Raw genomic sequence first — 13,688 nt, 5'->3', positions numbered from 1 at the left:
CGGATGTTAGTCTGGAAACACTTTCTCACTCACGGATGCCAGGACTTCTGGAGAATGGCTGGCACTCAGTCTGGGCAGGAAGTGTCTGACTTGTCCTAGAAGCGCCCTTTCCCAGCAGGGAGCAAGGAGGCAGGCAGAGACTCCTGGGGCCATGCCTGCAGGCCTTAGGCGCCAGTCTGAAGAAGCTCCCCCAGCCACAGAGGGGAAGATGGAGTTTCTGTGATGACATTAATTGCGTTGGATTGAAACCCACCCATGTCTTTCAATCATAGTTTGTAGTGATATTTAAAAAAAGAATTTGTCATCTTTGAAGGATGAAAGGGAATGGATATATTATACTGAAATATAAAGAATTAAATCGTGTAAATAAAAGAATTGAGCATTCCAAAAAAGAAAGGGGAAGCTGGCTCTGTTTTCCAACATCTCCCTGCCAGCCTGGTGACTGGCTTGGCCTTTGGGAGGCTCACACACTTTTCTCCCCACCTTTGCGTGTCTCGCAAAGGCTGTCTAGACCAACTCACCCTCATCGTGGTGCTTTTGTGTATGGACCCAGGACTCCCGACAACCTCCCGCATTTCACCCTCTTTTCCCCCCACCCCTCTGTCCTTGTGGTCCATAGAGAGAGTGTGCCTGTTGACTGTGGGGTGTGTGAGTTGAACCCCAGTACTGACAGCCTCCTTAAAGTTTCACCCCCAGAGGGAGCCGAGACTCGGAAAGTGATAGAGAAATTGGCCCGCTTTGTGGCAGAAGGAGGCCCCGAGTTAGAAAAAGTAGCTATGGAGAACTACAAGGATAACCCGGCATTTTCGTAAGTATTTCTGGGAGGGGAAGGCCGCTGGTACTTAATGTTCTTGCCACACGTTAGTACATGCCCACATTCTTATGAGGCCGTGGTTGTGACTGAGGCCGACTGGGGCTGGGTGCTTACTTGTGTGGGCCAGATACCACTTTATTCACACCGGAGATTGCCAGGGGCTACCGTGTGGAGACTGGCTTTTGGGCCCTGTCACGGCGTCTCTGCTCAACAGCCTGCTTTTGCACACCATGTCTTCAGAAGCTGCATGGGCCCACCCATCCCTGTTGCTCATTTTCACTCTCTGTTCTGTGAAACTCCTCTCCAGGTTTTTGCACGATAAGAATAGCAGGGAATTCCTCTACTACAGAAAGAAGGTGGCTGAGATAAGAAAGGAAGCACAGAAGTTGCAGGCAGCCCCTCAGAAAGGTAGGTGGGCGAAGTGGGTGGGAAGTGGACAGGGGAGGCGTGTGGACAGACCATGCCCCATGTGGAATTGGGGTTCCTTTCCTGGAGCCCTCCTTGGCATGGGGCGGCAGGTTTGTGCCCTCCCAGGCAGCTGGGGTCGTGCTGGGACGAGCACGGCCCTAGTTGCCGTTGCTCCGAGGAGTGGGGAAATCTAAGGGTCGAGGTGAAGATCAAGGGCATGTCCAGGAGCTCAGCTAAGACGTGGGAAGTGCATGCAGGGAAGGCACGCTTGCCCCTTGGTTCATGGTCATTCTCAAGTGCTATGGGCACCTGTGGCATGCTGGGCACCGAGAGATAAATGCAGAGCCTGGTACTTGGCAGGGGTGGGCGGTCGAGTGGGGGCCAGGAAACAGAGACAAGTAGCTGGTTAGAGGCTGGCGGGGTGACTCTCAGGGGAGGCGGGATGCTGCCTGGCCTCCAGCTGGGATTAAGTGAGGCACCAGCCAAGTGCTGGTGGGCAGCAGGGGCCTTGATCTGTAAGCCGAACATGGGCTGCGGACGTTGGGTCATCGTGTCTGTCACTTGCAGCCCCTGGCTCTGACCTTCCCGGGAGAAGTGGGGCAGGCCCATCCCACCACGCGACCTGGGTGGGCGGCTCCCATCAGAAAGGCCGAGATGGGGCTTCCTATCTCCAGCCTGGCCCCAGGCCACCCCTCTTCTGTCCCCACATCCCAGTGTGTGGTCCAAAACCCTCAGACCTATGGGGTGGGAAAGGGTGGAGCGTGGGGGGTGGAGGCTCAAAATATTATATTAATTTTGCTTGGTTCCAATACAGTAATCTGATTCCCATTTGCCTGTTTTTCTTTGTATTGTTCCTAAAATAAACCCCTCTTGTTGCCCGTGGGGTTCTTAGCAGAAATTAGGCTGTTGGGTGTGGTGAGTTGAGCTCAGTACTGACAGCCTGCTTAAAGTTTCACCCCCAGAGGACGAAGAGGTCAAGAACCTCGCAGAAAAGTTGGCCAGGTTCATAGCGGATGGGGGTCCCGAGGTGGAAACCATTGCGCTCCAGAACAACCGTGAGAACCAGGCATTCAGGTAAGGGGGAGCACCCACTGGGGTTGGTAAACTCTTCACCCTAGTCATAGCTTCCCTGCTGAGGAAACGGGGTTGGTATGCTGCTGAGACATGCCAGGGTCCCATGGCAGGAGGTTGGCAGAGCCAGACTGAGGTCCAGGAGTTTCTGATCACAGAGTTCGGCCCTGCTGCCCCATCGGCATTCTCCAGGTGCACGCTGGTTCCTGAGTCATCCCTGTGCCAGGTGTGTGAGGGCCTTTGGAGCCTTCTGTTCTCTGGGAGCCTCGTCGAGAGTCTGCAGCACTTGCCTTGCTCTTTTTGCAGCAGAACAGGCTGGGCTCTCAAACAGAAACTAACAGAGTGGTTGTTCACTGTGTACATCCTCTCACCTGTACAACAAGGGAGATGGTAGGAGCGTGGGGAACGTGGTGCCTCAGGCTCTGGGGAGGGCGAACCACAGCCTGTGTGCAGCGTCCGCAGAGCACGTGGGACAAGCAGCTGGGCCTCCCTGCTGTCCCCGGCTGTGACACCGCACACCACCCCCTCAGGCTGGGTCTGTGCTCTCCGACTGCCATTCTTTGGGTGGGTTCAGTCCCTTTATAGGTGCTCTTTATAGGGGCAGGCTGCTGGGTGGCGGGATATTGGCTGGGGGTAGGGTGGGCACTGCTGCAGGGAGGGGCCAGGCAGAGGTTTGCGAGGTGGGCGCTGAACCCATTGTGGGGGTGATGCCCCCTCGAGGACACTTTGGGCCACAAGTAACACAGGTTCCTACTCAGTCAGTGAGGAGATGCGATGGCGCTTGTAACAAAAAGTGTCGGAGCAGCAGCCATCTGGGCTGGTTGATTCAGCAGCTCTAGACGCCGTCAGGGACACAGGAAGAAGGAAGCAGGAGTGGATGCTGGGCAGGCGGCCAGTCGCATCTACCACATGTGAGGCAGCGTGAGCTAGACACGGAACACCGTGAAGGGAACACCGTGAAGGGCGTCTGGAGGGACTGCCGTGCAGGAGTGAAGCGGCAGAGATGGCGGAGGTGCAGGGTGGGCATTGGTGCAGATGGGCCGTGGAGCCGGGCAGGGCTCAGTCCCAGAGGGCTCAGGTTCACTGAGAGCCTTTGGAGGGTCTGCCAGGGAGTGACAGGGTCAGCTGTGCTTCCAGGGTCTGGCCACAGCTGTGGAGGGTGGTCAGACCCGGCAGGCTGGGCACATGGGGCCATGGGGGAGCCGTCGAGTGGGGCGGAGGAGGACTGCTGAGGCTTCAGATGCCCCTGTGTCTGGCACCCGGGCACCTGGGGGCTTTCATGGGGGCTGTGGGGTGTTCAGGTCTAGTGCTCAGAAGACCCAGGGTCTCCTCACCGCATAATGATACCGGCTGTCGCTCTGCACTGTTCAAACCAGTGTTAGTGGGCAATCCATCACTACGTCTTTTTTCCCTTCCTTTACATAAGTAAGTTTGTTTATTTCAGTAGGAAACTTAGTGTCCAGTCGCTCATCATGACTAGAGCTGACTGAAAATCTATTGCAGGCAAAGCGGGTGAGGTAATGGGATTCTCTGTACAAAGCCTCCAGCCCAGGTGGCTCTCCCTGGCCAGAGGGTGCCTGGGCTCAGCAGCTCCGGCTGAGCCTCTCCTGTGGGGTCAAAGCCAAGAGGCATTATCACCACAAGCAACTGCAGGCCCGCCCTGCAGCTGTTGCCCCTTGGGAAGGCATTGCTGGCAGGCATGCAGCTTGTTGGGTAGTGGCAGGGTGACTGCTGGGGATGAGGGGCACGAGAGCCTGGGGGTGTCTGGCAGGGAAGCAGCTAAAGGGGACCCTTGCGGTCTAGGGGAGCTCATTTCCACACGAGAGCTGGTCCATGGTCGGCACTCCCCGAGTCGGAGAAAGCATAAGCAAGGAAGAATCAGGTGTCTGGGCCTGTGTAAGACGCAGGTCCACACCAAGCAGACGGTTTCCTCTCCCCTTGGGGGTCAGGTGCAAGGCAGCTCCTCTCACCCCCAAATCTAACAGCCGTCTGGTGTTCCTGCCGCTCTTGGTCCTTTGCTGTTCTCCTGATGTCTGAGGAGCTCTGTGTTTTGGGAAACGTAATAGCTATGCTCATCTGTGGAGAAGCTGGAAATACCTGTTCCTTTGACCAGTCATCCCACTTCTGAGATGCCATCCCCCGAAATAACGTTACATATAGCACTGTCATAGTCATGAAAAATTAGTAACAGAACAAACGTCTAACCCCGGTGGGCTAAACCCAGTGTAATCTTGGCCAGTGGAAGTCACGTTGTTGAAGGTGGCAGCAGCCAGCAAATCTCAAGCCGTGTGTGGCTCTTAACACATCACCTGGGTGAACCATGTTCTTTACAACAGCCTGGCCTGTTGGCCTTCAACCGGTGAGGAAACCAAGGAGGCCAGTCTGCGGAGATGCCTTCTCTACCATGCCACGCTGCAGTCTAATGGGAAAGCCATATGTTGTTGGGTTAAGAAACTTAAATCAGGATGTGGAAAATAGAATCACACCTCTGTTCAAATATAGCTCCACTGAAAATAAGTCTGGAAGGAAATACACCAAAGTGTTAACTTTGGTTGACTCTGCCCACTCCAACCAGAGGGGTCTTGTAAAATCCCCTGCACTTGTGCCCAGGGCCCACAGTGAGCAAGGACCCTCCTTGCAGACAGGCTTGCCCATGGGGGGCTTGTGGGTGCTGCCTCTCAGAGCAGCTCTGAGGAGACGCAGCAGGAACCATCAGCTGAGGCCAGGAAGAGGCAGGCCTGTGAGCCTAGAGGAGACCCACTCTGTTTGGCACTGCCTCTCTGCCCCAGTGGGTGAATGCCCCAGTCTGCTTTTCTTGGAAAAATCAGATTGCTTTAAATCCATGTCCTGGTTGCCATGAGTCTTTTTTAAATCCAGCCATCTGCTCCCTTCCTTCTTTGAACAACTTCTTGGTTTGGTCTCTTATGTTTTAAGATGTTATTTTTGGAGCAGTTTTAGGTTCACAGCAGAATTGGGGAGAGGCTACAAAGACTTCCTGGGTGCCCCCTTCCCTGACACACACACAGCCTCCCTCATTATCAACATCCCCACCAGAATAGTATATTTGTTACAATCAGTGAACCTGTATTGACATACCATAATCACCCACAGTCCGTGGTTTAGAGTTCACTCTTGGCGTTGTGTATTCACTGGGTTTGGACAAATGTGTAATGACATGTGTCTGTCTGTATGATATATACAGACTATTCATTCTCTCTGCCCTGACATTCCCTGTGTTCTGCCTGTTCATCCCCTCTGCCTCTCCAGCCCCTGGCAACCACTGATCTTTTTTACTGATTCTAGTTTTGTCTTTTCCAGAATGTCATTTAATTCGAATCATAGTATGTTGCATTTTCAGATTGGCTTTCTTTACTTAGTAACATGCATTTAAGATTGCTCTGAGTCCTTTTTTTTTTTCCTTGTAGCTTGATAGCTCATTTCTTTCTACCTCTGAATAATTTTCCCTTGTCTGGATGTACCACCGTTTATTTATCCATTCACTTCCTTCAGGACATCTTGGTTGCTCCCAAGTTTTTGCAGTTACGAATAAAGTTGCCTTAAACATCTGTGTTCAAGGTTTTCATGTGGTCATAAATTTTCAGCTCTTTATGTACCAAAACCTGTGATTGCTGGATTGTATGGTATATTTAATTTTGTAAGACACTGCCAAACTGTCTTCCAAAGTGGCTTGTACCTTTTGCGTTGCCCCACCCCCCAGCAATGAATGAGTTTCAGTTGCTCCATATCCATATCAACATTTGATGTTGTTGTGTTTTAGATTTTGGCCATTCTTATAGATATGTTGTGATATGCATTGTTTTGATTTGCATTTCTCTGATGATGTGATGTAGAATATCTTTCCATAATGTTTATTTGCCATCTGTAAATATTCTTTGGTGTGGTGTGTGTTAAGGTTATTAACCCGTTTTTTATTGACTGACTTGTTTTCTTTTTTTTTTTTTTTTGCCTGTTAAGAGTTCTTCATATATTTTGGGTAACAATCTTTATCAGATGTGTCTTTCACAAATATTTCTCCCAAGTCTGTGGCTGGCCTGTCTTCTCATACTCGTGACTTTGTCTTTTGGAGAGCTGAAGTTTCTAATTTTAATGAAGTCCAGTTTATCAGTTGCTTTCATGGATCATGTGCCTTTGATGTTGTATCTAAAAAGTCCTTGCCATACCCAAGGTTATGTAGATATCCTTCTGTGTTTTATTTACAGATTCAGGTTTTACATTTAGATCAGTGATAAACTTTTTAAGTTAATTTTTGTGAATGTGAGGCTTATGAGGTCTGTGTCATTTTTTTTCCTTGTATGTGTCTGTCTGGTTTCAGCACTGTTTTGTTTTTTTTTTTTTCAGCACTGTTTCTTGAAAAGACTGTTTTTGCCCCATTGCATTGCTTTTGCTCCTTGGTCACAGAACAGTTGGCTGTGTGTGCGTGGGTCTGTTTCTGAGCTCTCTGTTCTGTTCTGTTGACCTGTCTGTCCATTTCCTCTCCCATCCCCCCGCTGCCTTGATTACGGTAGCTTTACAGGAAGCCCTGAAGTCAGGGAATGTCTGTCCTCTGACTCTGTTCTTCTTTTTCAGTATTGTGTTGGCTGTTGTGGGTCTTTTGTCTCTTTATATAAACTTTCAGATCAGTTTGTCAGTATGTACAGAATAACTGTTTTCAAGTGGAATTGCACTGACTCTGGAAATCAAGTTGAGAATGACTGACACCTTGACAACATTGAGTAACTTTCTATCTGTGAAGATGGATTATCTCTTCGTTTATTTAGTTCTTTGAATTCATTCATCAGAGTTTTTTAGTTTTCCTCATATAGATCTGGTACATATCCTGTTAGACTTATACCTGTGTATTTCGTTTGGGGAAATGCTAATGTAAATGGTATGATGTTTTTAATGTCAAATTCCATGTATTCATTGCTGGTGTATAGGAAAGTGATTGACTTCTGCAGACTAATCTTGTATCCTGAAGCCTTGCTATAATAGCTTATGAAGTTTTAGGGGGTTTTTTGGTCTATTCTTTTGTCTGTTTTTTCTGCACAGACGATCATGTCATATTTCTTCCTTCTCAGTATACTTTCTGTTCTCTTTTCTCCTCTTACTGCCTTAGCTAGAACTTCCAGTATGATAATGAAAAACATTGGGATATTCTTGGCTTGTTCCTCTTAGTGAAAAAGCGTGAGGTTTCTCATCATTATGATGGTATGAGGTATTTTGGTAGATGCTCTATCACGTGGGACAAGTTTGCCTACACTCCTAGTTTACTGAGAGCTTTCCTCGTGAATGGGTATTAGATTTTGTTAAGTCTCAAGCTTTTTCTGCAGCAGTTGCTGTGATCATGGGGTTTTTCTTTTTTAGCCTATTGACCTGATGGATTACATTGCTTGATTTTCAAGTGTTGAACCAGTCTTGCATGCCTAGAATGAATCCCACTTGGTTGTGGTGTATAATTCTTTTTTTTTTACATTAATGGATTAGGTTCGCTAACATTTTATTGAGGATTTTTACATCTGTGTTCAAGAGAGATGTTGGTCTATAGTTTTCTTACAATGTTTTTGTCTGGTTTTGCTGTTAGAGTAATTGAATAACTTAAAAAGTATTCCATCTGCTTCTCTCCTCTGAAAAGGATTGTACAGAATTGGTATAATTTCTTCTTTAAATATTTGGTAGAATTCACCAGGGAATTTTTGGAAGGTTATTAATAATTGGTTCACTTTCTTTAATAAAAATAGGCCCGTTCAGATTGTCTGTTTCTTCATTCAAAGAATTGGCCTGTTTCATCTGGGTTGTTAAGTTTGTGTGCATAGAGTTGTTCATAGTGATCCATAGTATTTTTAATGTCCATGGGATCTGTAGTGATGGCTGCCCTTTCATTTCTCTTGTTAGTAATTTGTATCCTCTTTTTTCTTACCTTGGCTAGAAGCTTAATGATTTTATGATCTTTGTTTCTTTTAATTTTTTACAAATGTTCCTCATCGGGTTTTCTGAAGGCCATACATGGTTGTACTGTGACCCAGAAATACAAAGACGCCGCCACAGGCTCCCCCATCCCTCCATCCCACCCTGAGTACCAACATTAGCAGACCTGGGAGTCCTTCCATCCCTCTTGTGGCTCTCATGTAGAAATAGTCTGTGGATTTTTTGTTTCTGCTAACTTTTATACAGAAGGAATTTACAGTGTCCTTGAGCCTACATGTTACTTTTGTAGTACAGCGTTGTGCTGTGACTATCATTCCAGGTTTACGAGTGCAGGTCTAGCCACTTCTTGTCAAGGGCTATGTAATCTCTGCTCTGGACAGGTTTTGCTATGTAGAACAGGGCTGTGATGCTTCCGTCCAGTATGGACTCTCGAGGTGGGCCTGTTGGCTCAGTACATACAGAGGCTGAGAGACGGCAGGCGGGTGCAGACCTGCAGGGTCTGCCTGCTCTGAGCCCAGCATCCACTGCTCTGCACTGGGGGACCCACAGCTCCTGGCAAGGCTGTCAGTAGCTCCCTGTCTGTTGCAGCGTTCAGTGTCTTTGTTTTGTCTCTGTCCACTGTTGATGCCTCTCAAGGATGCATCAGAAAGGAGCACAGATGTGCCCAGCTGTCAGGTGTGGGTCAGAACCTGCCCTTTCTGGCACCAGGAGTCTCTCGCTACGCAGGAGTTCTTGGTTTGCAGGCACTGGTGCATTCATCTAGAATGGCTGGGCGAGGTCTGAGAGAGCGTGCACCTTTTCCTTCAAGGCAGGGGATCAATGATAGTGTGACAGGCATCCAGTGAGGATAGGGTAGGGGCTTGGCAGGACCCTTAGCTCACAGGAACAGCATCATGAAAAGCTGTGGGCATGTGACACTGTTCCTCAGATTTGAGTCACCAGGGCCAGCAGCCACCGAGACCTGGCAGGCAGGAGGGCATGGTAGAGACCTCTATCTTGACATGACCCTGAAGTGACGCTGGCTGACCTGGGTATACCTATGCAAAGCAAAGCCCGACCTACCCTAAATCAGGTAGGGTCTGGGGCCCAATTACAGTCTGCCCCCTACTCTCTTTTGCAGCTTTCTATATGAACCCAACAGCCAAGGGTACAAGTACTACCGCCAGAAGCTGGAGGAGTTCCGGAAAGCCAAGGCTGGTCCCACGGGCACCCCCACCGCACCTGACCTCGGACTGAAGCGCAGATCTCCTCCTGAGACCCCATTGGGGTCCACGCCCACTGCCACTGCCTGCCCTACCTCATCTGCCCCCCTGCCCACTGCCAACCCATCTGCCGCCGCCCCAGGGAAGCCGGCCACCACAGCCAATGTGAAGAGGAAGCGGAAGAGCCGGTGGGGGCCTGAAGAGGACAAGGTGGAGCTCCCTCCCGCCGAGCTGGCGCAGAGGGACGCGGATGCCGCTCCCTCACCCCTGTCAGGTGGGCCAACCCGTCTCAGCGTGCGGGGGAGGGTCTGGCGTCTTTCATAGAGCGTAGTGTTTCCAGGGTTCATGTGCGTTGCAGCACGTGTCACAGGCTCATTTGCTTCCATGGCTGAGTAGTAGTCCAGTGTATGGAGAGACAGCCTTTTGTTCACCCATTCATCAGTTGTTCAGAAGCCTGAGTTGTTTTCACGTTTTGGCGATTGTCACTACTGCTGCTGTGAACGTTGACCTACACGGACTGTTTGGATCCCAGATTTTGATTCAGTTCAGTTCAGTCTCTCAGTCATGTCCGACTCTTTGCGACACCATGAACCACAGCATGCCAGGCCTCCCTGTCCATCACCAACTGCCACAGTCCACCCAAATCCATGTCCATTGAGTTGGTGATGCCATCCAACCATCTCATCCTCTGTCATCCCCTTCTCCTCCTGCCCTCAATCTTTCCCAGCATCAGGGTCTTTTCCAATGAGTCAGTTCTTCGCATCAGGTGGCCAGAGTATTGGAGTTTCAGCTTCAGCATCGGTCCTTCCAGTGAACACTCAGGACTGATCTCCTTTAGAATGGACTGGTTGGATCTCCTTGCAGTCCAAGGGACTTTCAAGAGTCTTCTCCAACACCGCAGTTCAAAAGGATTGATTCTTCTGCACTCAGCTTTCTTTCTAGTCCAACTCTCACATCCATACATGACCACTGGAAAAACCATAGCCTTGACTAGACGGACCTTTGTTGACAAAGTCATGTCTCTGCTTTTTAATATGCTGTCTAGGTTGGTCATAATTTTCCTTCCAAGGTTATTAAACGTCTAAGGAAATTAAACGTCTTTTAATTTCATGGCTGCAGTCACCACCTGCAGTGATTTTGGAGCCCCAAAAAATAAAGTCTGACACTGTTTCCACTGTTTCCCCATCTATATCCCATGAAGTGATGGGACCAGATGCCATGATCTTCGTTTTCTGAATGTTGAGCTTTAAGCCAACTTTTTCACTCTCCTCTTTCACTTTCATCAAGAGGCTTTTTAGTTCCCCTTCACTTTCTGCCATAAGGGTGGTGTCATCTGCATATCTGAGGTTATTGATATTTCTCCCGGCAGTCTTGAGTTCAGCTTGTGCTTCCTCCAGCCCATCGTTTCTCATGATGTACTCGGCATAGAGGTTAAATAAGCAGGGTGACAATATACAGCTTTGACGTACTCCTTTTCCTATTTGGAACCAGTCTGTTATTCCATGTCCAGTTCTAAGTGTTGCTTCCTAACCTGCATACAGATTTCTCAAGAAGCAGGTCAGGTGGTCTGGTATTCCCATCTCTTTCAGAATTTTCCACAGTTGATTGTGATCCACACAGTCAAAGGCTTTGGCATAGTCAATAAAACAGAAATAGATGTTTTTCTGGAACTCTCTTGCTTTTTCCATGATCCAGCAGATGTTGGCAATTTGATCTCTGGTTCCTCTGCCTTTTCTAAAGCCAGCTTGAACATCTGGAAGTTCACAGTTCACGTATTGCTGAAGCCTGGCTTGGAGAATTTTAAGCATCACTTTACTAGCGTGTGAGATGAGTGCAATTATGCGGTAGTTTGAGCGTTCTTTGGCATTGCCTTTCTTTGGTGATTTTGATTACTTATGCATATATCTAGGAGTGGAATCACTAGGTCTTACGGTAATTCTGTAACTTACTGCAGAATTGCCAAACTGTTTTCTACAGCAGCTGCACTGTTTTACATTCCCATCAGCCATGCACAAGGGTTTGAATTTCTTCACATTCTCGCCTTATTATTATAGCTATCCTAGTAAGAGTAAAGTGAAATCACAATGTAATTTTGATTTGCGTTTCCTTAATGACTAATGGTGTTGAGCATCTTTTCTTGTATTATTGGTTATTTGTACAGTTTAGTTGGAGAAATGTCTACTTCAGTCCCTTGCCCATTTTTTAAAAATTGTTTGTTTACCGTTGACCGCGCTGGGTCTTCGTGGCTGTGCAGGGACGTCTCTAGTTGGTAGCAAGGAGGGGCAACTGTTTCCGTGGCGCGCAGGCTTCTCGTGGTGCTGGCGTCTCTGGCTGCGGAGCACAGGCTCCAGGGCGCCTGGGCTACAGCAGCCACAGCACATGGGCTGCCGCAGTTGCGGGGCACCGGCTTAGCTGCTCCAAGGCACGCGGGGTCTTCCCAGAGCAGGGATCGAACCCGTGTTCCCTGCATCAGCAGGCCGATTATTAACCACTGGGCCCCGGGAAGTCTGGCCCATTTTTTAGTTATTTGCCCTTTTGTTATTGAGTTGTAGGAGTTCTTTTTCTGTTTTAGATATTTACCGCTATTGAGATAAATGATTTGCAAATATTTTTTTCTAGTTTTGTGGGCTGTATTTAAAAATAATTTTTTATTATTAATGTTCTCTTAATGTCCTTTGATACACAGAAGTTTTAAGTTTTAATGTTCAATTTATTTTTTCTTTTGTCACCCACATCTGAAAGTCTTGAAAATATGCGTCTGTTTTCTTCTAAGGGTTTTTATACCATCCTGGTAGCTCAGCTGGTAAAGAGTCCTCCTACAATGTAGGAGACCCCAGTTCAGTTCCTGGGTCAGGAAGAGTTTTATAGTTTTAGCTCATAAAATTGAGTTAATTTTTACACATGATATAAAGTAAGGGTCCCGCTTCATTTCTTTGCACGTGGAGATCCAGTTTTCCCAGTACCATTTGTCAAAGAGACGGTGATTCTTTCTCCACTTAATGGTCTCTTCACGCCTTGTCAAAAGCTCCGCAGATGTGAGAGTCTATTCGGGGGCTCTCTGTTCTGTGACAGTGGCCGTGTCTCGCCTTATGCCAGCAGCACACTGTTTTGATTATCGTAGCTGTGAGGTAAAGTTTTAAATCGGGAGTATCTGCTTTTCAACTTCGTTCTTTTTTAGGCTTTGGCTATTCTAGGTCCTTTGACTTTTTGTATGAATTTCCAGATGAGCCATTCCATTTCTGCAAAAAGCATTGTTGGGATTTGGATAGGGTCTGTATTCAATCTGTCGATTGCTTTGGGTAGTATTGACATGTTAACATTTGAGTCTTCCAGTCTGAGAAATGAGATTGGAATCCAACCTGAGAACTGAGATTCCAGTCTGAGAATCTGGTTGGATGGCATCACCGACTCGATGGACGTGAGTCTGAGCAAGCTCCGGGAGTTGGTGATGGACAGGGAAGCCTGGCGTGCTGCAGTCCCTGGGGTTGCAAAGAGTTGGACACAACTGAGCGACTGAAGTGAACTGAGTCTGAGAACACAGGATCGCTTTCCCGTTCACATTTATTTATTTGTTTAGGCTCTGCTGGGTCTCTGTCTGCTGTGCAGGCGTTTCTCTAGTTGCAGCAAGTGGGAGTGCTGCCCTGGGTGCGGTTGCTCCAGCTTCTCTCTGCGGTGGCTTCTCTTACTGCGAAGCGTGGGCCCGAGGCGCACAGGTTTCGGTAGCTGCGGTTCGAGGGCTCTAGGGCACAGGCTGAGGAGTTGTAGCTCACAGGCTTAGTTGCTCCTGAGCCTGTGGAATCTTCCCAGACCAGAGATTGAGCCTGTGTCTCCTGCATTGGCAGGCAGGCTCCTTACTACCAAGCCATCAGGGAACCCTTTTTATGTATCTTTTTAAGTTTGCTGAATTCATGTATTACCATAACAGTCTTCAGGGTTTTCTAGATATATGTAGATCATGTCATGTGCAAATAAGGATAGTTTTATGTCTTCCTTTCCAACTTGGCTGCTTCCTACTGCTTTTTCGTGCCTAAGTGCTCTAGCTAGGATTCGCAGTACTGTGTTGAACAGAAGCGGTGAAAGCAGGCATTCCTGCCTGTTCCTAATTCTTAGGGGGAAAGCTGTTGGTCTTTCACCATCGAGTATTATGATTGTGTTTTTTTAAATAGCTGGCCCTTGTCATGTTGAAGAAGTTCCCTTGTCTTTACTGAGCGTTTTTATCATGAGAGAGTGTTTGATTTTGTCAAATGCTTTTTCTGCGTCAATTGAAG

At 48.1% G+C, this 13,688-nt stretch overlaps 1 protein-coding gene across 1 annotated transcript in view; it reads left to right on the top strand.

The window, feature by feature from the left end:
* SUGP1 (SURP and G-patch domain containing 1) overlaps window positions 1-13,688 on the top strand; it is a 33,015-nt gene that overhangs the window by 9,208 nt on the left and 10,119 nt on the right. The window contains exons 5-8 of the mRNA XM_018051489.1: window positions 685-808; window positions 1,122-1,222; window positions 2,173-2,296; window positions 9,339-9,694. Coding sequence (XP_017906978.1) covers window positions 685-808; window positions 1,122-1,222; window positions 2,173-2,296; window positions 9,339-9,694 — 705 coding nt within the window. The remainder of the gene's footprint in view (window positions 1-684; window positions 809-1,121; window positions 1,223-2,172; window positions 2,297-9,338; window positions 9,695-13,688) is intronic.

Source organism: Capra hircus, chromosome 7, assembly GCF_001704415.2.
Source record: "Capra hircus breed San Clemente chromosome 7, ASM170441v1, whole genome shotgun sequence".
In the NCBI taxonomy this organism is placed as follows: domain Eukaryota; kingdom Metazoa; phylum Chordata; class Mammalia; order Artiodactyla; family Bovidae; genus Capra; species Capra hircus.
This window is presented reverse-complemented; position numbering and strand designations above follow the sequence as displayed.